At 42.3% G+C, this 23,397-nt stretch overlaps 1 protein-coding gene across 3 annotated transcripts in view; it reads right to left on the bottom strand.

The window, feature by feature from the left end:
• Positions 1-696: 696 nt before the first annotated feature.
• The window catches only part of aifm4 (apoptosis inducing factor mitochondria associated 4), an 83,559-nt gene continuing 60,858 nt past the window's right edge, over positions 697-23,397 (bottom strand). For 2 of the 3 annotated variants that reach the window (XM_085965054.1, XM_085965055.1), the window contains 5 exons: positions 18,304-18,421; positions 16,390-16,488; positions 7,422-7,497; positions 7,205-7,309; positions 697-2,166 (listed from right to left, as the gene is read on the bottom strand). In XM_085965054.1, coding sequence (XP_085821180.1) covers positions 2,133-2,166; positions 7,205-7,309; positions 7,422-7,497; positions 16,390-16,488; positions 18,304-18,421 — 432 coding nt within the window. In that variant the 3' untranslated portion in view covers positions 697-2,132. Of the gene's footprint in view, positions 2,167-7,204; positions 7,310-7,421; positions 7,498-16,389; positions 16,489-18,303; positions 18,422-23,397 lie in introns of those variants that run through there. The other variant, XM_085965056.1, reaches the window with a different exon arrangement.

Below are 23,397 nucleotides of genomic sequence, written 5' to 3'. Positions count from 1 at the left end.
CAGTTCTCAGATCTTGTTCATTTAGCAACTTACTTTGCCTGAACTTATCGATTTTGGGCAGGGATAACTAAATTAACATCCAATTTTATTTATTTTTTGCACCTGCAATGTACAAAGATACAGGTCAATATGACCAAATCTACAAGTCCACCCAGAAGTTCAAGTTTTGCTGCACTAGGAATCCAAACTACAGCCCAAGCACCCTTTCCAGCCATCAGGCCCTTGCAATCTGGCCCACAAAGACCAGGCAACTCAATTCCAATTCTGCTTATTTCTTTTCTTGGTTGTGCTGTTTGAATTTCATAGGCCTGGAGAGGGTTGGAAATATATGCACATTGTGAACATGGATTTAAAGTTCACACGTGGCCTTTAAGTCTCACATATGTGCATCTATGGAGGACCATGAAGACTAAAAGCTTGGATATTCTAGAGCTGCACTGTTTTGTTTGTTAATGTGTACATTATTTTTTTTTAAAACAGAATGGTAGTTCCAATCCTAATGGCAATGTGGAAACTTTGATCAGATTAGAATGTGAACAATGAAACACTACAAAATATACTCAACTTACTGCAGAAAAACATTGATTCAAAAAGGAGAAAAGATTGTCCCAATCAACTTAAATGACCAGAATAAATACAAAGTACTAACACCAGGGGGCACTAATTGTTTCAGAATGAGGTTGACAAAAAGAAGCATTTTGCATTTATGATCAGGTTTATTGAGGCACAGAAAGAGAAACAGAAAATGGTTTAATAGTGAACATGAAGATTGGATTTAAAAATTATAATCCAATCAGCAGAAGTTTACTTCTTTCACCTGAAGTTAAAAAAACCTCATTTCAATAAAAAGTAACATTTCCAGTGTGAGCTGTTTAGATGGACTAGAGCTGGAATGTTCCTGTAGCAGTAGGAGCAAGCCAGCCAAAAACAAACACCAGCATCACATAAGCAGTGTGACAATAGTGGAGAGAGAAGACAGAAAAGTTAACCCAAGAGGTCAATCACCTTTGCACACACATTTGGTCTGTTTTGGGGTTGATCCCCCATTTCCATTGAGTGTCCAAAGGACAGATGTTGTAGCAGGTGTGGCGAGCAGTCTCCAACCTCATGGGACTTGTATCGCGGCAGGAGGAATAAATACAGAATCAGGATTTAAATGCTACTGTTCAATAAATATATTCAAAAAGAGTTTTAGTTTTGAGGAAAAATAGAATTACTCCATCAAAATGCACTTAGAGTTCTGGCCTATTTATTGAAATTTGTACTTTCTTGGCACGAATAAGAATCCTTTCGGAGAGAGAATAAAAACAGAAAATGCAGAACCTTTGATGAGTACGAGCCCAAAGCACTCACCCATCTTTCTCTTGCAGCCATTGACAAAATGCATTTTCTGATTTCCAGCATTCAGATTTTTTTGTCACTTTTTGGAACAAAGAAAATGCCTGAAATTCCTCACCTTGATGGGATTTAAGAGATACGTCTACGTGACAAAAGTCGAATATAGGGGAAAATGTGCTCTTCCTCACTTGTAGGTTTGTGCTTAGTTTCGGAGGTAAATTTAAAAATGCTGAAAATGTGTGGTGAGAGAGAGGGAGCGACAGAGGAATCGATCAGTTTATGTTTCGACAAAGCACCCGCAAGAGTTGAGCACATCACTTTGCAACAGACATAACTGGCATGTTAAAGTGCATCTATTCCGACATCAAAACCGATCCACGCTTTCCCCACTCCATTCATTGGAATATCAGGTTATAATGTGCTCATCACCAGTCGTGTATGGTCAACCAGAGGATTAGTTGTGCATTCAAATTCCCACCAGCTAGTCTACAGCCAATTATAGAGATAACAGTAGAAATCAGCCGAACAAGAAGTTACCTTTGAAAATACTATTCATTGCATTTGTTATGGTAAGTCTATAATTTTCAGTTTATTCAGGATAAAAATTAAACTTTGAGCAATACTAGATTCATATCAGATCATAGAAATCATTTTTTGCATTCCCTAGATGAATATAAAAAGATGTTTCATAATAAAAGCTTAATGAAATATAACAGGAACATCAGTCATGTGTTGGGAGACTCCTTTAGGTCCTGGATTCTGAAGGAAGTTCACGTGAAGCATGGATAAGCATATCAGATCTTTTTTATCCATGGCATATCCTCAGCCCTGTCAAAAAGTAAGAGAAGCACTTCAGTCAAATACACCTTGCACTGCATTGCTATAAGACAACAAACAAGATTCAGGATGGCACAGCCTGTTGATGTCTTGCATACAGATTTGCACTTGCAAGTTAACACAAAGTGACTCGCCAATCTCAGTTGTAACACGGGGAAGATGGCAAATGGAAGTTCGCTGCTTTCACAAAGGGACAAAGAAGCCCCAGCAAGATCATCGCCCCAGGCCAGAGACAAGCATCTCCACAGCAGCTGGAGCAAGAGGGCAGAGTGGTAGCGAGGGAGCTTTACAAGTAGGGAGGGGAGATTTTCCTCTACTTGTGCTTAGACATCGGAGCTTGTAAGAATTCGCAATAATTTACAGTTCTGAAGATTAATTATTTTTGATTAAAGAATCCCTGGGCGATGTGCCTTTAAATTTCCAGGGATAAAAATGGCCGTCAGACCGCATGGCCGAAGACAAAAGGACTTGGAAGCAGCTTGTGTGTGTGTCTGTGAAAAAGGGGTGATCAAAGATGGCTGCCCGACCTCATGTCAGGACACAGACAATCGACATGAAAAAAAGGAGGATCAAAGATGGCTGACTAAACTGCCAATCAAAGGCAGTTCGGGGAGTTCCCCCCCTGCAGAGACAATCGATGTTTGTTTACAGACACTGCTACAAGAATGTTTGCACAAGGGATTAACCACTTGACTGCGGTTTAGCCTGACCACAGAACAATGGCCTTCTGTTTACACTCCTCCCAAGCTGTTTACATAGTAATACAGCTCCATTCAAAACCCATCAGGATGAATGGAAATGGTTCAATAGCCCATCACACACAATGAAGACACAACCAAACTGCAGCTTTACATTCAAAGCTCAGCACAGAAGAGACATTTGAACAAACAAAAGGAACAGTTTAAAATGAATGGGTTTGGATGAATCACCCATTACTGGACAATGGGGCAGTTGGATCCCTTTTGTTTTAGCCCAGAAACCTCCGGAGCTGGGCAGGCCCCAAATGGGGGTATAAAAGATAGCTTCCCAGAAGCTCTCTCTCTCTGGCCTTGCCTCCGTGTGCCTCTACAGCGTGGGAGTCTGCCTGTAGAAGTGAAACACCAGCAGTTTACTTTTAAAACACTGGGGTGTTTTTCACGTCAGGGCAGTGAAGATCTAAGTTTGCAGGGCACAGAGCTGGCATTGCAGTGGTGAGCATATATTTTTCTGGCCTTCCACAAGGCAACTTAGAATAGGCATAGGGGTGGGAGTAAAGTGGGAATTTCATTAGAATTGTGATTTTAGTCGATTTCCCCTCGTTGTGTCCATTTTTCCTCCCCTATTTAAGTAAGAGAGTGTTGTACCTAGCAGAGAAGTGCTATAGTGAACACTGGATTCGGTATTTAAACCTGTATTAAAAGGGGTGTTGCACCAAGCAAAGGAGTGCTGTGGTAAACGCAGTTAGCTGTTTTTTAAAGTAACTACATTAAAGTGCTGTGTTTTTAAGTAAAAGCCACTAAGCTAAGGTGCTGTAGTGAGTAAAGGGTATTTTAAGTAAAAGGTACTGGATTAAAAATAAAAGCAGTGTTGCACTGAGCAGGGAGCCCTCTAGTGGACAGAGTGTACTGCGTGTATTAATCAAAGGAGAGTTGCACTGAGTAGGGAGCCCTCTAGTGGACACTAAGTGTACTGCGTTTAAGCAAGTGTTGTATCAGGCATAAGAGCCATATCGATTTATTTTAAGTTGTTTGTTTCTTTTGTTTTCAATAAATACTGCTGTTTTGCACCCAAACCACAAGTCACGTTGTTTTCTGTCTACATCACCACCGAATAAGTCTGGCGGTCAGAACTCAGGAATAGGGGAGTGCTTCAAAACCACAAGGGGGTCCCTGGAGCAGCCCAGAGGCTTCTGACTGGCCAGAGACAAATAACCCCAACCCCGCTATTAATTCCTTACAAGCTTCACATGGGCAGAGTGAAGAAAGTTAAATTGAGCTGGGAGGCCTGCATGACTGTAATGAAGCACCACTGATTTTTCTGCCCGCTCGTTTAAACGAGCGGAGAATTGGGCAGGCTCTGCTATCAGAGTCCAATCCTCTGCCTGATGTTCCTCTCCTCTGTGCTTTGCCCAATCATCCCTCTATATCCAAGAGCAATGCTTGTCCCAGGGTGTCTGTTCAACCTAGCAGCCATCATAATGCACTAAACTGGGATTGGCTGCTTGGATGTTTTCTTAGAATTTGATATTTGATCAATGTTTTATGAAAATAAATTCACCAATCCCGTGGAGCGGTATTGACAGAAGCTCAGTCAATCAGTGCCACAGTGCAGTAGCCCAATGTCCGACTTATGCTTCCTTCAAGCACAGCTTAACTTAAGGCAGAATGTATAACAGAATGACAATAAATAGTTCATGTCACACAAGATGGGACTAGTTAACAAAATAAAATTAAATACACCAAAGTTGGGTTAACATTTATCAAAATAATGTTGCAATTGTCTATCCTTCAGATCAATTTTTTATTGATGCTTTTTGTGGTACAGCAAATAATCCTAAAATTGCACCAAGTAGATAAGGTGGTTAAGAAAGCATACGGAATCTTGTATTCTATGCCTCAGCTAATAAAAGGCAAGAGCAGGGCGGTTCTGCTTGAACTGTATAATACACTAGTTAGGCCACAGCTAGAGTACTGCGTACAGTTCTGGTCACCACATTACAGGAAAGATGTGATTGCACTAGAGAGGGTGCAGAGATTTTAAAATTCTGCTGTAAACAACCCTGGAATAATTTTCACCTCACCAAGCATCACCTTCTCAGCCAAAAAGTACAATCGCCGTTAAAAGTTGACTGGAAATCCTGAAATACAGCTAGTGTATGGTAGACAGTGTGGGAAGAAGTTGGAGTCGGGGAAGGGTTGGAGTTGACTGTACTGTCATGAGGAGATTTACAAGGATGTTGCCCAGCTGGAGAATTTTAGCTACAAGGAAAGATTGGATAGGCTGGGGTTGTTTTCTTTGGAACAGAGGAGGCTGAGGGGAGCCCTTAGAGGTATATAAAATTATGAGGGGCCTAGATAGAGTGGGCAGGAAGGATCTATTTCCCTTAGCAGAGGGGACAACAATCAGGGGGCATAGATTTAAAGTAATTGGTTGGAGGTTTAGAGGGGATTTGAGGGGCAATTTCTTCACCCAGAGGGTGGTGGGGGTCTGGAAATCACTGCCTGAAAGGGTGGTAGAGGCAGAAACCCTCACCATGTTTAAAAAGTGCTTGGATGTGTGCTTAAAGTGCCGTAACCTACAGGGCTACGGACCAAGAGCTGGAAAGTGGGATTAGGCTGGAGAGCTCTGTCGGCCAGCACGGACAAGATGGGCCGAAATGACCTCCTTCCGTGCTGTAAATTTCTATGATTTTATAGGCGGAACACCCCAATCCCGCACTGCCATGGGGAGCCGTGCTTGAAGGAAGCGTAACTTGGAAATAGTGCTACAACACTGTAGCACTGATTGCCTGAGCTCCCGGCGAGTGCCACCCCCTGCTGGGATTGGTGAATTTACTTTCATAAAACATCGATTGATCATCGATTGATCAAATGTCAAATTCTAAGAAAACATCCAAACCGTCAATCCCAGTTTAGTGCATTATCCCATTTTCCACAAACGTAGCATTCTGCTGCTAGTATAGAGAGTGAAATATTCTCATTTTTCAAAATCTTATCCAAAGCTTAGAGGTTAGAGGAACATTTTCAAAATATAGCTTTGAAGCCAAAAATTTAGATTTACTCTAATTTTGGTAGGTTATTGAAATCATACAACATGGAAGTCGCACAAAATTAAGCACTTTCGTGGATTAAATACAATGGGATGTAGATAGAAAGTGGTTTGAGATTTCCGACTTCCTTTCACATAAATACTGACTATTCACTGAGTGAACTACACTGGCTCGTGATACTAGTCAACTCCGTCCCTTCCCCCAACTCCAACTTCTTCCCACACTGTTTACCATACACTTTCTCAGAGCTGTATTTGAGGATTTCCAATCAACTTTTAACAGCAATTGTACATTGTGGCTGAGGTGGTGATGCTTGGTGAGGTGAAAATTATTCCAGGGTTGTTTACAGCAGAATTTAAAAGCACAATGTGGGTGGGGGATGGGCGATAGTGGAGGTGAGAGACAGAGTTAAAAAAAAAAAATTTTTAAACACATTTTAAACATGGAACAAAAACCGTGCAAGTGTCTTTCTTTGTGTATCAGTTTTTAGTGTGAAGTTCAAAGTGCACAATTCTTGCTTTCCACCAATATTTTTATTTATTTATTCGTTCATGGGATTGTGGGCCTCACTGGCAAGGCCAGCATTTATTGCCCTGGAGAAGGTGGTGGTGAGCCGCCTTCTTGAACCGCTGCAGTCCATGTGGTGAAGGTACTCCCACAGTGCTGACTTTGTTGTAGCGGTTTGGTACATTGGTACATTTCAGGGGGCAGTTAAGAGTCAACCACATTCCTTGTGGGTCTGGAATCACATCGGCCAGACCAGGCAAGGGCAGCAGATTTCCTTCCCTAAAGGACATTAGTGAACCAGTTAGGTTTTTCTGACAATCCAGTAGTTTCATGGTCATCATGACTTTTGAGCAAGATTGTAGCTGTTTAATTCCAGATTTATTTTATTAACTGAATTTAAATTCCCCAGCTGCCATGGTTGGATTTGAACTCACGTCTCTGGATCATTAGTCCAGGCCTCTGGATTACTAGTCCAGTAACATTACCACTATGCTACCATACCTCTGACATGGTGAATGTTATAACATTTTGAGCACCCAAATCTAGCACTAATGCTCCAATAATGATAAACATAATTGTAAATATTTAACTTCTGCAAAAGGTTTAAATGTTAGTTTGAGAGAATTGTGGCCTAGTTTGTTAGGTCTTTATAATCAAGGACAACTGTTATGGCCTTTGTTTTGTCAAATTCAGGAGGACCAAATAGATCTGTGAATAACATAGCAAGTATCAAAGTCTCACATTAAACCAAGATCCATATTAAGAGTGACGTACTCAGCTTCCTCCTTTGATATGGTCTTTCCTGAGGCCAGAACTTCAGTTGCCTGAGCAACCACAGGGTCATAGTTCAGACTGGCAACTGCAACAACATTACCCTCTCTAAAAATAGAAACAGAATATTAGTTACAAAACATACTTTCCAATTTCAGCTTCTTAAAGATTTAGAACCTGCAGTTTTTTTTCCTTTACTATGTTCACAGTAACAACTTACTTGATATAAAATGCAGCAAACCTCAGTTCATTAGCGTTGCCTTGAATTACGACTTCTTCATAACCCGCTCCATGTCCTGCCAGAAAATAAAATACTAACTTTTAAAAAAAATTTTTAAAAAGTGTGATTGTCTTGCTGGAGTCCAAGTTATTGGCGTGCAGAGGGTAACGCTATACTGACTGGAAATGGTCTCCACAAAGTGGACTTAGGTGGATGGAGACCGTCAGAATGAAGAGGGATCCCTAACCATTTTGTATCATATCATGAACAGAACCAATTAAAAACTTTCTTAAATACAACACGCTAACCAAACTAGCAATGCGAGTACAGTTACTTTTTTTTTAAGTCATTAACTAGCACTGGAGGGCGCCACAGACTTCATCGGGTCGTGTGGTAGTTTTAACTTCAGTGTGTGTGCACATGGAGGGAGAGGGACAGGGGTGGGGAAAAGATGAAGAGGGAATTAGCAAAGAAAACAAGTAATGGGGCCTATACTCCATTCATTTTTGAACGCTCAACTGCAGGAGTTCTCAAATCGTTGGGTGTGCAGCAGGGTTATTTAAAAAACTGGTATTTGGACACTGAGGTGCAAGGTGAGCAGAATTTTGTACTGAAAACAAGCAAAGACTAAAACCCACGTATGACCGCAGACGCCAAACTAATCAATCAATCTACACCACTGTGGTAAATGTTATCGAAGGCACACACACAATAAAGTACAGAAGGAAGGTTGAAAGGGCTGCACCAAGTTGGCAAGAAAAATCTGGGAACCTCACTAAATTACAATTTTCTGGAGGGAGGGAGAAAAGGATGGCAAGAAATTAGCGACCCTCTCCTCTGCTGATGCAATCTAAATGGAAAGGGTTTCGATAGCACGCTTCATGTCCCAAAGCACTCGTCAGCTGATGAATTACTTTTGAAATGCATTCACTGTTACGGCAGCAAATGCTTCGGCCAAGTTGCACATTATTCATTGCAATGTTTACAGGCTGGGCCTCACTCAGGTCATAAAATATTGGTAATGTGCAAAACCAAATGGTGCAGTCTCAACATAGGGTGGTGTGGATCTTCTGCACCAATATTATAGCATTCCTTGCCGGCCAAAATTCTGCATATGGCTACTCAGTTAAAACAATGCAACGTAAAATTACTTCACAACTGGCCGTTTTTATGCGGGTGTGAGCTCCGACAATAGCATTTGAGCAGGATGCTCGTTGTGCGGTGGCAGTGGTGTGGCAGCAGGGGGTTGCTGCTGGAAGCTCGAACTCTGACCAATTTTCTCTCCTCCCGGACCCAGGGACGTCGAGGCCACCTGTATGCCCGACTGCTGCTTCAGCGGAGGTCATTACAGGCCGGGGCTCAAACTTGGAACCTTCTTCCTGTTAAGGCTGAGCCACTTGCTGAGGCATTGGGGGGAATCTTTTAAAGTGAACTTTGCCGAATTGCATACTGCTTCATACAACCATCGACTCTTTCATGCACGTGGTTACATTATTATACATGTCATGAAATGAAGCAACGTGCCACAGGGTTAACAATTACCCCTTTATCACAATATATCACACTAGTAGCTGCACAGCCTGCCCGCCATGCACTTCTGTCCACTGGCATCCGGTCAGATCGTATAATTCAGACTCAAATTGGTAATAACATTTATTTACGAGATTTATATTTATACAGAAGAAAAAAGATCACAGCAGATAATGCTTCCTAACACAATGCTTACAAAGCAATACTTGCACAATACATTAAACTGTCTCAAATACAAGAAACTGTCCAAAATCTTGAAAGTCTTTTTCATAATCGTTCAATTGAAACGTATTAGTATAATGAGGGTGTTTCCTTGCTCCAAAGTCCTGTCTCACCTCTGTGGTGGTTGAAGCAAAGAATCTAGAGAATAGAAAAAGCTAGCAGCAGTTATACTGCTCCAGGCTGGCTTTTAACATCTCAGTATCAGTCCTTTCACACTAGCTATGTTAACATGCTTTTAATCAATTTTACCTTTCAGGCAGGTAGTGCACGAACTGACAACTTCAGAAATTTGGATGGGTTTTGCTATCTTCTAATATTTGACTTGCATAACAAATAGTTTGGTCCTTTCGCGGCAATTATTGTCCTGCAAACTTTACATGCATCCAAACATTTCAAAGACAGGAGACAATTTCTGATGCAATTGGCTTGTAGGAAACAAGGAGACCAGGAGGGTTAGGTAGCCATAGAGCCATACGGCACAGAAGGCGGCCATTTGGCCCATCGAGTCCATGCTGGCCCTCTGTAGGGCAATCCAGTCAGTCCCATTCCCCCGTTGCCCTGCACGTTTATTTCCCTCAAGTGCCTATCCAGTCTCCCCTTGAAAACATTGTGTGTCTCCGTTTCTACCACTTCCGTCGGCAGCGAGTTCCAGGTCCTCACCACTCGCTGCGTAAAAAAAGTTTTCCCTCACGTCCCCCCCACCCCCGTATCTCTTGCCCAAAACCTTAAATCTGTGTCCCCTAGTCCTTGTACCATCAGCTAGTGGGAACAGCCTTTCCCCGTCTAGCCTATCCAAACCCGTCATAATCTTGTACACCTCTATCAAATCACCCCTCAACCTCCTTTGCTCTAATGAAAACAAATCCAGCTTCTCCAACCTGTCCTTGTAGCGAAGATCCCCCATCCCCGGAACCATTCTGGTAAATCTCCTCTGCACCCTCTCAAGGGCCTTCACATCCTTCCTAAAGTGTGGGGACCAGAACTGGACACAATACTCCAGTTGTGGCCAAACCAGCGCTTTATAAAGGTTCAGCATAACTTCTCTACAAATGTATATTTCTGTATATAATATTTATGTATGTGTTTTAACACAGGTCCACCTTAAAATAATTGACCCAAAAGAGTTCTATTTTAAATTTGCAATATATTGACCTATATAAAATTTCATATGAAAAAGATACAAACTAGAGATTTTAAGGTTTGAAAAAGGGCTCTGCTTCCATCATGTGTCAACTCTTTCAATTTCAAATATTTATAATCCCTTACCCTTGGCATCATTCTGATGGACTTTCACTGTACAACAACAACTTGCATTTATATAGTGCCTTTAACATAGTCAAACGTCCCAAGGCGCTTCACAGGAGCGCTATCAAGCAAAATTTGACACCGAGCCACATAAGAAGATACTAATGCGGATGACCAAAAGCTTGGTCAAAGAGGTAGGTTTTAAGGAGCGTCTTAAGGGAGGAAGGAGGGAATTCCAGAGCTGACGGTATGCCCGTCAATGGTGGAGCGATTAAAAATCAGGGATGCGCAAGAGGCCAGAATTGGAGGAGCGCAGATATCTGGGAGGGTTGTAGGAAATTACAGAGATAGGGAGGGGCGAGGCCATGGAGCGATTTGAAAACAAGGGTGAGAATTTTAAAAATCAAGGCATTGCTTAACTGGGAGCCAATGTAGGTCAGTGAGCACAGGGGTGATGGGTGAACGGGACTTGGTGCGAGCTAGGACACGGACAGCAGAGTTTTGGATGATCTCAAGTTTACGGAGGGTAGAACGTGGGAGTGCGTTGGAATAGTCAAGTCTAGAGGTAACAAAGGCATGGGTGGGGGGTTTCAGCAGCGGTACCTTTCCATGGCTCCAATAAACTTCCTATAATACTGTAGAGTGCCCAAAACTGCATGCAATATTCCAACAATGGCCGAATCAATGTTGTGTACAAATTCAACATCGCCTCTGATTTTATATTCAATGCTCCTTCACATTTCTGGATGTCTGAGCATTTTCTTACAGAAAGGGTTTGGAAAAAGAATTACTTTTAATGCTTTTTTTTAAAAAAAAAGCAATAAAATCATAGAAATTTACAGCACAGGAGGCCATTAGGCCCATCTTGTCCATGCCAGCTGAGAAAGAGCTCTCCAGAATAACAAAACACTGGAAAAAGTCAACAGGTCAGGCAGCATCCGTGGAGAGAGAAACAGAGTTAACGTTTCAGGTCGATGACCTTTCGTCAGAACTGGAAAAAAAGCAGGAAATGGAAAGCAAGTTTAGGGGCTGGGAAAAGGGGGAGTGGATGGAAGAACAAAAGGGAAGGTCAGTGATAGGATAGAAAGCAGCAGAGATTGAGAGATATTCAAGGCAAGAGGTGGTGGTAATGGGACAGGTTAAGGAACAAAGGATGGCTCTAGATGAGGTGTGAATTGTGCTGGCAGAATGAAGGACAGCTGCCACGTGGGAGGGAATAAAAAAAGGCCAAACAAAATAAATAAAATATATATAGAATGAATGATAGGGGCCGAGTTTATGATCTGAAATTGTTGAACTCGATGTTGAGTCCAAAGGGCTGCAGAGTGCCTAATCGAACTATCCAACCCTTGATCCGTGGCCTTGTAGGCTACGGCACTTCAAGTGCAGATCAAAGTACTTTTTAAATGCTCTGAGGGTTTCTGTCTCTACCACCCTTTCAGGCAGTGCGTTCCAGACCCCCCCACCAACCTCTGGGTGAAAAAAGTTCTCCTCAACTCCACTCTAATCCTTCTACCAATGTTGATTCTCATTAGTTTTTTTTTTAAAAGAGAGAGGTACCTGTTTGAAAGGTGGTTAATATGTTAAATGGAAGTTGTTTCCCCATACACTAAACAATCAGCAGTTCATTAGCTTGACTGTATATTCAGAAAGACAATTCTCACTATTGTGTTGCAAAACATTTAGATCTCGATCTATGAGGGGTGATTAGAATAGGGACAGGCTTTTTGACTTCAGAATTAGTGGCTTTTTAAAAAAAAGACATCAAAAAGCAGACAGGCAGCAAAGTGGTGCGAGAAGATTGAAACAACAGCAGACTGCAGGGAGAGGTGGTACTGCTCTGGACAGTAGGACAGGATGCAGAGAAATTATTCTGTTTAAGTCAAGTACAACAAGCCACTAACCTGGGGAAGCACGTGTACCCTTCATGTTGCATCATTACACAAATATAATTTGTATCGCTTGAACTGAGGGATTCTAATCATAACTATTGCTCTGTATGTTTTCACTTTATTATGGAATAAAGAACATAAGAACATAAGAAATAGGAGCAGGAATAGGCCACTTGGCCCCTCGAGCCTGCACCGCCATTCAATAAGATCATGGCTGATCTCGGGCTCAAAGCCACTTCTCCGCCCGCTCCCCGTAACCCTTTGCTCCCTTGTCTTGCAAAAATCTGTATCTCCACCTTAAATGTATTTAATGACCCAGCCTCCACGGCTCTCTGGGGCAGAGAATTCCACAGATTTATGACCCTCAGAAGAAATTCCTCCTCATCTCAGTTCTAAAAGGGCAACCCTTTATTCTAAAAAACTGTGCCCCCGAGTTCTAGATTTCCCCATGAGGGGAAACATCCTCTCTGCATCTACCTTGTTGAGCCCTCTCAGTATCTTATATGTTTCAATAAGATCACCTCTCATTCTTCTAAATTCCAGAGTATCGTCTCAGCCTGCTCAACCTTCCCTCATAAATCAACCCCCTCATCTCTGGAATTAACCTAGTGAAGCGTCTCTGAACTGCCTCCAATGCAAGTATATCTTTCATTAAATGAGACCAAAACTGTACGCAGTACTCAAGGCGTGGTCGCACCAATACCCTGTACAGTTGTAGCAGGACATCCCTGTTTTTATACTCCAACCATCCTTGAAATAAAGGCCAACATTCCATTTGCCTTTGATTACTTGCTGTACCTGCATGCTAAATTTTTGTGTTTCATGCACAAGGACCCCTAGGTCCCTCTGAACTGTAGCATTTTGTAATCTCTCTCCATTTAAATAATAATTTGCTTTTTTATTTTTCCTGCCAAAGTGTATAACCTCACACTTTCCCACATTATACTCCATCTGCCAAATGTTTGCCCACTCACAGCCTGTCTATATCCTTTTGCAGATTATTTGAGTCCTCTGCACAACTTGCTTTCCCACCTATCTTTGTATCATCTGCAAAGTTGGCTACATTTCACTCGGTCCCTTCATCAAGTTATTAATGTAGATTGTAAATAGTTGAGGCCCCAGCACCGATCCCTGTGGCACCCCACTAGTTACCGTTTGCCAACCGGAAAATGACCCATTTATCCCGACTCTCTGTTTTCTGTTAGTTAGCCAACACTCTATCCATGCTAATATATTACCCCCAATACTGTGAGCTCTTATCTTATGCAGTAACCTTTTATGTGGCACATTATCCAATGCCTTCTGGAAATCCAAATACACCGGCTCACCCTTGTCCACCCTGCTCGTTACATCCTCAAAGAACTCCAGCAAATTTGTTAAACATGATTTCCCTTTCATAAAACCATGCTGACTCTGCTCGACTGCAGTATGCTTTTCCAAATACCCTGCTACTGCTTCCTTAAATGAAGGACTCCAGCATTTTCCCAATGATAGATGTTAGGCTAACTGCTCTATAGTTTCCTGCTTTCTGTCTCCCTCCTTTCTTAAATAGGGGTGTTAAATTTGCAGTTTTCCAATCCACTGGGACCTCTCCAGAGTCCAGGGAAATTTAGTGGATTGCAACCAATGCATCCACTATCTCTCCAGCCACTTCTTTGAAGACCCTGGGATGCAGGCCATCTGGTCGTCTTTTAGTCCCATTATTTTACCAAGTGCTATTTCCCTAGTGATAGTCTTTAGTTCCTCCCTTCCTGTGGCCCCTTGATTATCCATTTTTGGGATGTTGTTAGTGTCTTCTTCCGTGAAGACAGATACAAAATATTTGTTCAGAGTCTCTGCCATTTCCCTGTTCTCCATTATTAATTCCCCAGTCTCATCCTCCAAGGGACCAATGTTTACTTTAGCTACCCTTTTCCTTTTTATATACCTGTAGATGCTCTTACTATCTGTTTTAATGTTTCTTGCCAGTTTTCTCTCATAATTCATCTTCTCTCCCTATTATTCTTTTAGTTATCCTTTGCAGGTTTTTAAAAATTTCCCAATCCTCTGGTCTCCCACCAATCTTGGCAACATTGTAGGCCTTAGTTTTCAATTTGATACCATCCTTTACTTCCTTAGTTAGCCACGGATGGTGCTCCCTTCTCTTAAAGTTGCTTAATGATTCAACACCAGCCTCATCCAAGGTTAATTCAGTCCGCCTTCAGAAAAAGACTGAAGAAATACATGTGCAGAATATATTTAGGTCCAGTCCAGATCATAAGGTAGTTTCATTATTACACCCCTGGGTCCCACTATCATACAAGGGGAAGTAGGGTAAGCCAATTCCTATAAAAGATGCTCCGACTGTTTACAGGAGTGACTGATACTAATGAACCAGAGCTACGGCACACCTAAATTAGTAATTGTTGTGTATGTACCTTTAAGAGAATAACTGGTCTCAGACTGCAGTACCGGCAGTGACCACCCCTGTATAAAAGGCACTAGTGAGCCTCTGTAGTTTCAGTTTCCCGATTGACTTCAATCAGTAAAGACTTGTTTTGTTCAACTCCTGCTGTCCGTGTCTCAATCATTCACGGACATTATAGTAACTGCCCCAATGTATCTCATAAAAAGGCCCTTTTATCTATCCTCCTACCTTTAGCGATCTATGTACAGGAAACTCTCGATTTACCGGCACCTAAATAACCAGAAATCTCTTAACTGGCAAAATTCAGGAATAGGTTCAGGTAAGTTTTACTTCATATTAGTGGCAGTTCCTGGATCTGTGGCTATGTAGCTGGGGCTCCTACACTTGTTGCTAAGCAACAGGGAAGCCTGGATTTGTTGCTGTGTACGGAGCTCTCGTACCTTTTAACTATACTTCTATGTAATCCGGACTTTGGTATACGGGACCGGTGTGGTGCCGGTTTATCAAAGAGTTTCCTGTATCTGCACCTCTAGTTCCCTCTGTTCTCTTGTCCAGTCTGGTAAAAGTCTCATCATTTAAGGTATATGCTCTTTCACTGTTTTTCACAAAGGTACTATTTTATTTTCCTCTGCACTGAACTGCATCTGCCACCTGTTGCCCACTCCACTAACTTGTCTATGTTTTCATGTAATCTCCTGCATTTTCTCCTCGCAGAAAGCATTATAGTTAGGTTTGATTTGGTGCAGGAGCGAGATGGAAGCTGAAATCAGCAGTCCTTCAAAAACCTGTACTTCAATTAAACTAGAGCCAGCAACCTAACAATCTAACTCTTTTAATCAGAACTCATTCTGATTATTAGATCACTTGAAACATCAAGTTCCTGCACTGGCTGAAACATCAAGTTCCTGCACTGGCTGAATGAGGATATATTTACAGATTTTGCAAAGTGCATAGCAATTTCTGCTTTATACTGATGCTAAACTTGCATTGTCAGTCCAGAGTCAGGGTCTGACCTGACTCCAGAGCAAGACTCCCTGGAAGGGTAGCCTCACACTATTTGGTATGACATCGGATGGGGTATAAATCCAATGCAGGATCAAATCTGGTTTACAAAATGCTTGGGAGGTCTGTTAGACCCCCTGGGCACCTTTTAAACCTAATGATCTAAACTAAAATGTTTGGAGAGTGGGACTATCACCTACCTCTATAAATATTAACATTTTATTAAACTGTCGAGAGAGAGAGATCTGCATTTATGAGTATCAACCATATGTAGGATTCTCTCTCAGACAGGTTGACTAGATTTCCACCAAGGCAGGAGCCAAGCAATGTAAGCAGGGAACGATCTGGCTAAAAGCCAAACTGCAGCAACTGGTTTTAAAACCAACGGCTGTATTATAAATGCACCCCAAGCCAGATTTATGTATTGGCTGACTACCATTATTAGTGGGACAATTTGGTTTGTCTCATGTACGAAGATTAGATCAGTGATGTTTCAGGCAAGTGAGAATGGAAAAGAGAATTCCTGCAATGGAAGCCAAACATGCTCTCGGTGCGTTGCGCTATTGTAAATCACCATTACTTGCTTACTGAAGTGGTCTTCTGTCCAGCAGGACAGAGCTTACTTTGGTTGGTTCCCCAAGAGTGATATATCCCTTCAAAATACCGTTACCTGCATATCTAAGGCTCTTTCCAAAAAAAGAGGTCCAGAAGAACGGCACAGAATTAATGCCAGACTTTTTCTTTAGCATGTTCAGTGCAGCAACACGACCTGAAAAAATAAAACAGGCCTCAAAACCGTTTACATATTGTTAACATGGCACAATGCAATTTAAAGGACAATGTCCCACAATTGTATCTATATAAAACACAGATAGAAACTAGACACCTACGAACTTATAAATAATTTTAATAAGTTTACAAATTCATTTAATTCAAATCCATATAATTCTCTTTCTAACCACAACCCATGTCAAAAATCTTAATGCACTTTCGGTTACAGTTTTGGTACATTGGTGTCAATTTCCCCGTTCACATTTATCATGGAAAGCCCTGTAAACTTGTCACACTGTAATTACATCCTCCCACCAGTCATGGCACTGTAGCACCTCGGTTTTGCATCTCCCAGCTCCTCAGCCTGCCCTGCTGATAAACCCCTATGTTCTAACCAATTTTACTTCTCTGCTTCCCAAATTGCTGCAAGTTTTTCTATTTAACTACATAAATAATATCAAAATATTACATATAAAAAATGACAGAATGTGTGACTTTAAATATATGAGTACTAAATTACATCCCATTTGGTCCCAATATACCCCACGCTCTAATCTTGCTTCACCTGAAGACTACACTTAGTCTGGACTCCTTGTGTGCAATGCCACAGGAAATCCAAGGATAATATAAAAGTTTATGTTGAGCCATTCAAGATTGTCCTAGTTGACATCAGAAATGTTCAGTCGTGTCAGAGTGCAGCATGGTGGGTTTTTAATGAAACAACCTCCTGTTCCTTTAGGATGCAATGTTGGCACAAGATATCAGTCTTTTTATAAAAGCAATTCTGACTGAAATAAATTGGAAAAAATAACTCCATTATCGTTGTATTAGGTGACTACTAGGATGGTTGACTGTGAACTAGAGGGACCCTGATCTTTTCTAGCAATTCCTATGTTCTATGTTTCTAAATTGTACAGGTAATTTTGACCTTGCGACTAGTCTCAGTAACATTTTCCATGGCTTTTAATCCAGCATCAATTGTGGAGGCCATCCCTCGCCCCTCGGAAAAGTACCAGTGAAAGCAGAGATGGTTTTAAGCTTGGAAACAAAAATGTACATCCTTTATGTTACAGGGTGCAAAGAAATACTGTGCTCCTTGGCCGTCCCTTCAATAGGGCGAAAAAAATGTATACATATTCACATTTGCTCCAGTCCAAAGCTAGCCTTGTAGAGACCCACTACAATGGATCTGCCTGATGCAGGAGGACAATGTTGGTTGATTTATCTGGCAGCTTGATCTCTGTCCAACTACCATTAATGTAACCAGAGATCAGCATCCTACCGCTCCGATTTTGATAATTTTTTACGTTCAGCATAAGGGATGCAAATGCTGGCGAATGGAGCATGTTTCCACTTTTGATAACTATCAGTATCAGCAGCTCAAGGCTATCTGCACTCCTCTAACAATGTGCCTAAATGGCATTGAGAAAAGCACACCCTACTGCACCCAATGGGACCTCTCCTTCTCTACACCAGCTACCTTTCTGAACTCTCCAAATAACAATGCCAATTAGTGCTGAATTGGAGAGTTTCTGGGTGGAGCGTGGGTGATTCTGTCCAATAGGAACTGGGTTGAGACTGGACAATCTTATTTTTGTTTGCACTCAGCCTACAGAGTGAGCTAGCCCATAAAAATCAGCTGTACTTAAGCCTAAATCTTAGTCAATAAGGCCTACAATATTTTTAAACACCAAAAGTATGTCAAATGGCCTCCCTCCGGGCTAGAAAATAGCGAAAGAAATAAACAAGGAAAGTCTTCAAATAACATTGCAATTTGCAAAACCGTATTTCTCAAATGGTCATCTCAAGTTACCTTGCATATGAGCCATTTGCCAGTGACCAATATGAACACTCTGGTTATTTTGCATTAATAGTGGAAATGAAGTAATGTCCCCAGCCGCAAATACTTTAGCAACACTGGTCTGCATGAACTGAAACAAAGCCAAAACCAAAAATGAGAATAATCACATTCCTGTTACAATCCAAGTCACAACATTATTTTAAACCTGCCACAATGTTCCATACAGTCCAATTTCTGCACCAGTCAAATTTAACTGGCCTTTCTCTTAATATGAACAGCCTTTAGATTCTTCAGTCCCAAATATAATGAACCATCAATGGAACCATTTTTCACTTATTTTACTAAAATTGTACCACAGGAAACTCTCGATTTACCGGCACCTAAATAACCGGAAATCTCTGTTAACCGGCAAAATTCAGGAGTAGGTTCAGGTAAGTTTTACTTCATATTAGTGGCCGTTCCTAGGTCTGTGGCTGTGTAACTGGGGTTCCTGCACCTGTTGCTAAGCAACAGGGATGCTTGGTCTGCGGCTGGAGTTCCTGCACATGTTGCTAAGCAACAGGGAAGCCTGATTTGTTGCTCTGTACGGAGCTCTCGTACCTTTTAAACTATACCTCTCTGTAATCCGGACTTTGATGGGACCGGCATGGTGCCGGTTTGTCGGTGCCGGATAATAAAAAGAGTTTCCTGTATTGGTAACACACTGTGGCAGGAAGGCTGGTATAGTGAATGCTCCCAGACTCAGATTCATCACTACAAATGGGAAGTGATACAATTAATATCAAAGCCTTTCATTTCAATAAACCCAAGGAGACCTTTCTCTTTGGTGTTTTATCTAGAATTTACAGCATTAAAAATCCTTAATTAAGGTGAAGGTGGCATCAAAAACATAAACACTCAGGAATGGACAGTTAGTAGGTGCAGTCAGTCATTCAAGCCACTAGAATTCAATGGGCAAGAACAAACAAACTTGTAGTTATTGTTGAATCGGCATTTCCAGCAGCGATGATGCTTTGCAGCACATATTAGATCCAAATGTTCAGCAACAAATGTCGGTCTACAGAACAGATCCACAATGGTAACCTAGATAGGTTACATTTGAGTGACTAGTCAGATGCTAAGCTATTGGAATAAATGTGTCCACATTTGCAAACTAATTGACAAAGAACTTCAATGTTGGTGCAACCTAATGTGTTCTTGATGAATTATAAAACTACCAAGCCTCAAGTGCAATAAAAAAAAGTGTCCTCCATATTATTAGAATTGCATTTCAGGGTCAATTTAGAGATTCTGCACTCCTAGTGGGGAGTCACACTTGGAGAGAACTGGAGTTTGTGTTGTAGCCTTATCTTTAACTAGCACACCCATTGGTTGTGGATCCTTGCTGAGAGTACTGGATTTATACTTACTTATCATGGCAAACATTAGAAACTGGAAACATTAGTCTTCAGGAGATAACTTTGGAGATTTAAAAAAAGATGCCAGATAAAGTGGTTATCAGATTGTAAATCACCTTAACCACACCAGCTCCTGGCACAGTAACAATCTTGCATGTGCATCTTGGCTATCACTCCAGACCCATGGCCTGTATTCTTCTCCTGCTTAGGGCCTTTTGCCATTTCTCCTCCTCTTTCTCTCACCCAACTGTGCCTCTTTTCACCTCCCACTTTTCTAGTGTTAGGTCTTCCCAATCAGTCCTCCTCAGCCTAACTTGTCTCCTGCCATCATCCCAGGCTTGAATCCCTTCACAGCAAATCTGCTACTTCCCTCTGTGCCTCCTTTTGCATTTTTCATCAGGTCCATCATGGCATGTATCTCAATGGACCTTTCAAAGTGGCAACCCAAATTGTCCCATCCTTCATCCGTGGCAAAGATCTTGCCTGAAGCATTCCTCAGGGATCAGTTCTTCAAATTTCCTACCCATTCTGTTTGCCCTCTTCACTGTTGCCTACCCAGCTACTACCACTCCTCTCTGCATTTCCCTTCATCGCAATCATTATTTTGCAAGTAAGACCCTTATGTTTCATAATCTCATGGTGAATGATTCCATCAAAAGCATAGCACTAACTGAAACATGGCTCATACTCATCTTCCCCCTTATTGAGACCTCCCCTCTTGGCTATTCTTTCCACTATCTGCTCCACCATCACTAAGTCACCCTTAGGCCTCTTCCCTTATTCTTCTGGCTCCTTCGGCCACCCGATCCTCTTATTACTCTCATTCAAAACCCTCATTGTTTACCATGTTTACCATCCTCCCAAGTGCAATGCCAACTTCCTTCTCAAGATGTCCTCTTCTTGCTGCCACAGCGTGACTTCTCAACCTTGATTATTTTACTTTGCATTTTAATTCCCCTAGCCCCCTCTAATTTTACTGTTCTCTCGTCTTCCCTCAACCTAACCCTTCATATTCACTCCCCACTTATAACGTTAGCCATCTCCTTGACTATTGTTGTGTATGTAATATGTGTGCTACTTTGAACCTATGGACAGGACTGCACTACTTGTTGGGCGTAGTGATACGCAGTACCACTCCTGGCCATAGGGGTATAAATAGTACTGTGGGTACTGATTCCCCTCAGTTCCCGCCTGTGGGCATGAAGTAAAGACCTATGTGCAGTCCCTACCTCCAACCAGTAAAGGCCTGTTTGAGTTATACGTTTAAGTCTTTGTGTTAATTGTTCAATACAATACACATACTTAACACTGGCGACGAGTCAGGCTCTTACCCTGCGGCAGTTATTCCAGGCGGCTTCGTCCAAAGACAGGACGTTGAAGAGAGGTTTCAATCCTCAACACCCCACTCAAAACTGAAGGGCAGCAGAAATCCTGACAGCTTCCAGCGACTGGAACAGACAGGCATTAGGACCCTGAAGCCTCCATCAGCTTGTGAACCGGAGTAAAGACAGGACTGGGGAAGAGAGAGAGGTAGGGCGATAGCGATCGGCAGATAAGGGCCGGGCCGCTTTGAAGTGAGGGGCGCAGCCGGGCCAGCGATCGGGACCAAAGATAAGAGCCGCACTCGGACTGAAAGGCGCGGCGGCTGCAGAAGCTCAAGGTGCGAGAGTCGCGGTGCACAGCGCGGGCTATCGATCGCGGCGAAGATAAGGGCCGCACTCGAGGGCTGAAGGGAGACGGCGTCGGGGGACGGGTGAAGACCGCCAAGCGCGGGAAAACCGCCATTTTGTGGGCGGAGGACGACGGCAAGAGCGGGAAGCCGCCATCTTTGATAACAAGTAAAGAAAATAAAATCTGAGAAATTGCAAATCTACAATGCCTAAACACGGGAATATTAGCACCTTTGATAGTGACCTCGAAGATTGGGCCATATATGTTGAAAGAGTAAAAAATTATTGTAAGGCCAATAAAATTCGTGACCAAGATAAAGCTCTAACATTATTAAATTTAATGGGTGCGAAGACGTACGGGCAATTGAAACACCTGTTATCACCAGATGAACCGGCGGATAAGACGTTCGATGAGATTGTTACTGTCCTGAAAGATCATCTAAACCCCACGCCGCTGATGCTAGCGGAACGATTTAAATTTTACGACAGAAGGCAGCTACAGCATGAAAGCAATGCTGATTATTTGCTGGAATTGCGTAAATTAGCGAAATATTGCCAGTTTCGAACGGGCCTGACAGATGCACTACGAGACAAATTTGTGTGTGGTTTATTTAAACAGGATACACAAAAGCGACTGCTCGAGGAGAATGAGCTGACGCTTGAGAAGGCGGTCACTATGGCAGCAGCACACGAAGCCGCAGCGAGAGGCACGGCAGTAATGCAGCTACGGTCACCGGAGCTCAGTGCACACAAATTGGGTGTGAGTTCTGGCAAATGTTATCGTTGTGGAAAGACAACGCATGATCAGAACCAGTGTTGGTTTAAAAACCAAGAATGTAGAACTTGTGGTAGGCTTGGACATATAGCTAGAGTATGCAGGTCAGGGAAGAAGACCAGCAACAAGAAGTCACCGCAAGGGAAATACGCAAAGGTACACAAGGTGGCCGAACAGGAGTCCGATTCAGACGCTAGCAGTAATGAACTGGCTAGCTTAAGCTGTAATGAACTGGCTAGCTTAAGAGTACTCAACGCTGGTAAGGGTGCAGACCTCCAGACAATTTGGGTCACTCTTCAGATAGAAGGAGTCCAAGTAAAACTGGAATTGGACACTGGATCGGCATTGACGGTCATAAATAAGAAAGATTACGGAAAGTTATTCCAACATATTCCCCTACAGGATACGGGGATTATATTGAAAACATACACGGGGCAAAGAGTGTACCCCATCGGGAAAATAGAGGTTGCAGTGGCCCACAAGGGCGAAGACAGTCAAATAATGGACTTATATGTGATATCTGAAGGAGGTCCTCCACTACTAGGACGGGAGTGGATTAGGAAAATGAATATGGACTGGCATTTCCTACAAACAATAACGAGTGAGAACTCGGTGAAGATAGTCGGCCCAGACTCTGGAACGGATGATGGTAAGCCCAACTCAGGTGCAAAAGACAAAGTTTCAGCACAGAATTCCACTGAGCAACAACAACATAGTTTAACTGTGGATTCTGAGTCTGGCAAGTCTACTGATGTGCCCATTTCTGAGGGACACCGGGCTCGAACTCAACTCCATTTCAAACTACAACAGCAATTAGAACAAATGCTTCGCCGTTTTGAGCAAGAGTTGAATGCAACGAAAGAGTTCTTTGATATAGAGTTGGAGAATCTGGAAAGACAACAGAAGCAGCTGATGGAGAAAATGGAGCAGGAGCACACAAAACGTCTGATGTCAGAGGAGTTAACGGTCAGCCAACTCCTGCATATGCTGAAGGACAGGACTCTGAAATGGGAAAAACTTGAACATGAACTTCAATATTCAAACGAAAGGGGTTCGGAGCTCTCAAAGGTTATTGGAAGAGCTGAGGTGGCAACACAGACTGAGATGACTGCAACAGAGCAGCCCTTGGATGCCAAAAGTACGCTGACTCACGTCAACGTAGAACAACAGACCGCTGAAACAGCTGCTCCGGTAGAGGGATTGCATAGTCCGATCAATCAATCTCCAAAGGAAGTTGAAGTATTAAAATCACAAATGAGGTCAC

The sequence above is a fragment of the Somniosus microcephalus genome, chromosome 22, assembly GCF_052327205.1.
Source record: "Somniosus microcephalus isolate GS21.2 chromosome 22, FLI_Smic_1.0, whole genome shotgun sequence".
Taxonomy (NCBI): Eukaryota; Metazoa; Chordata; class Chondrichthyes; order Squaliformes; family Somniosidae; genus Somniosus; species Somniosus microcephalus.
Note: the sequence above shows the minus strand (reverse complement) of the source record. Positions and strands in the feature narration are given on the sequence as shown.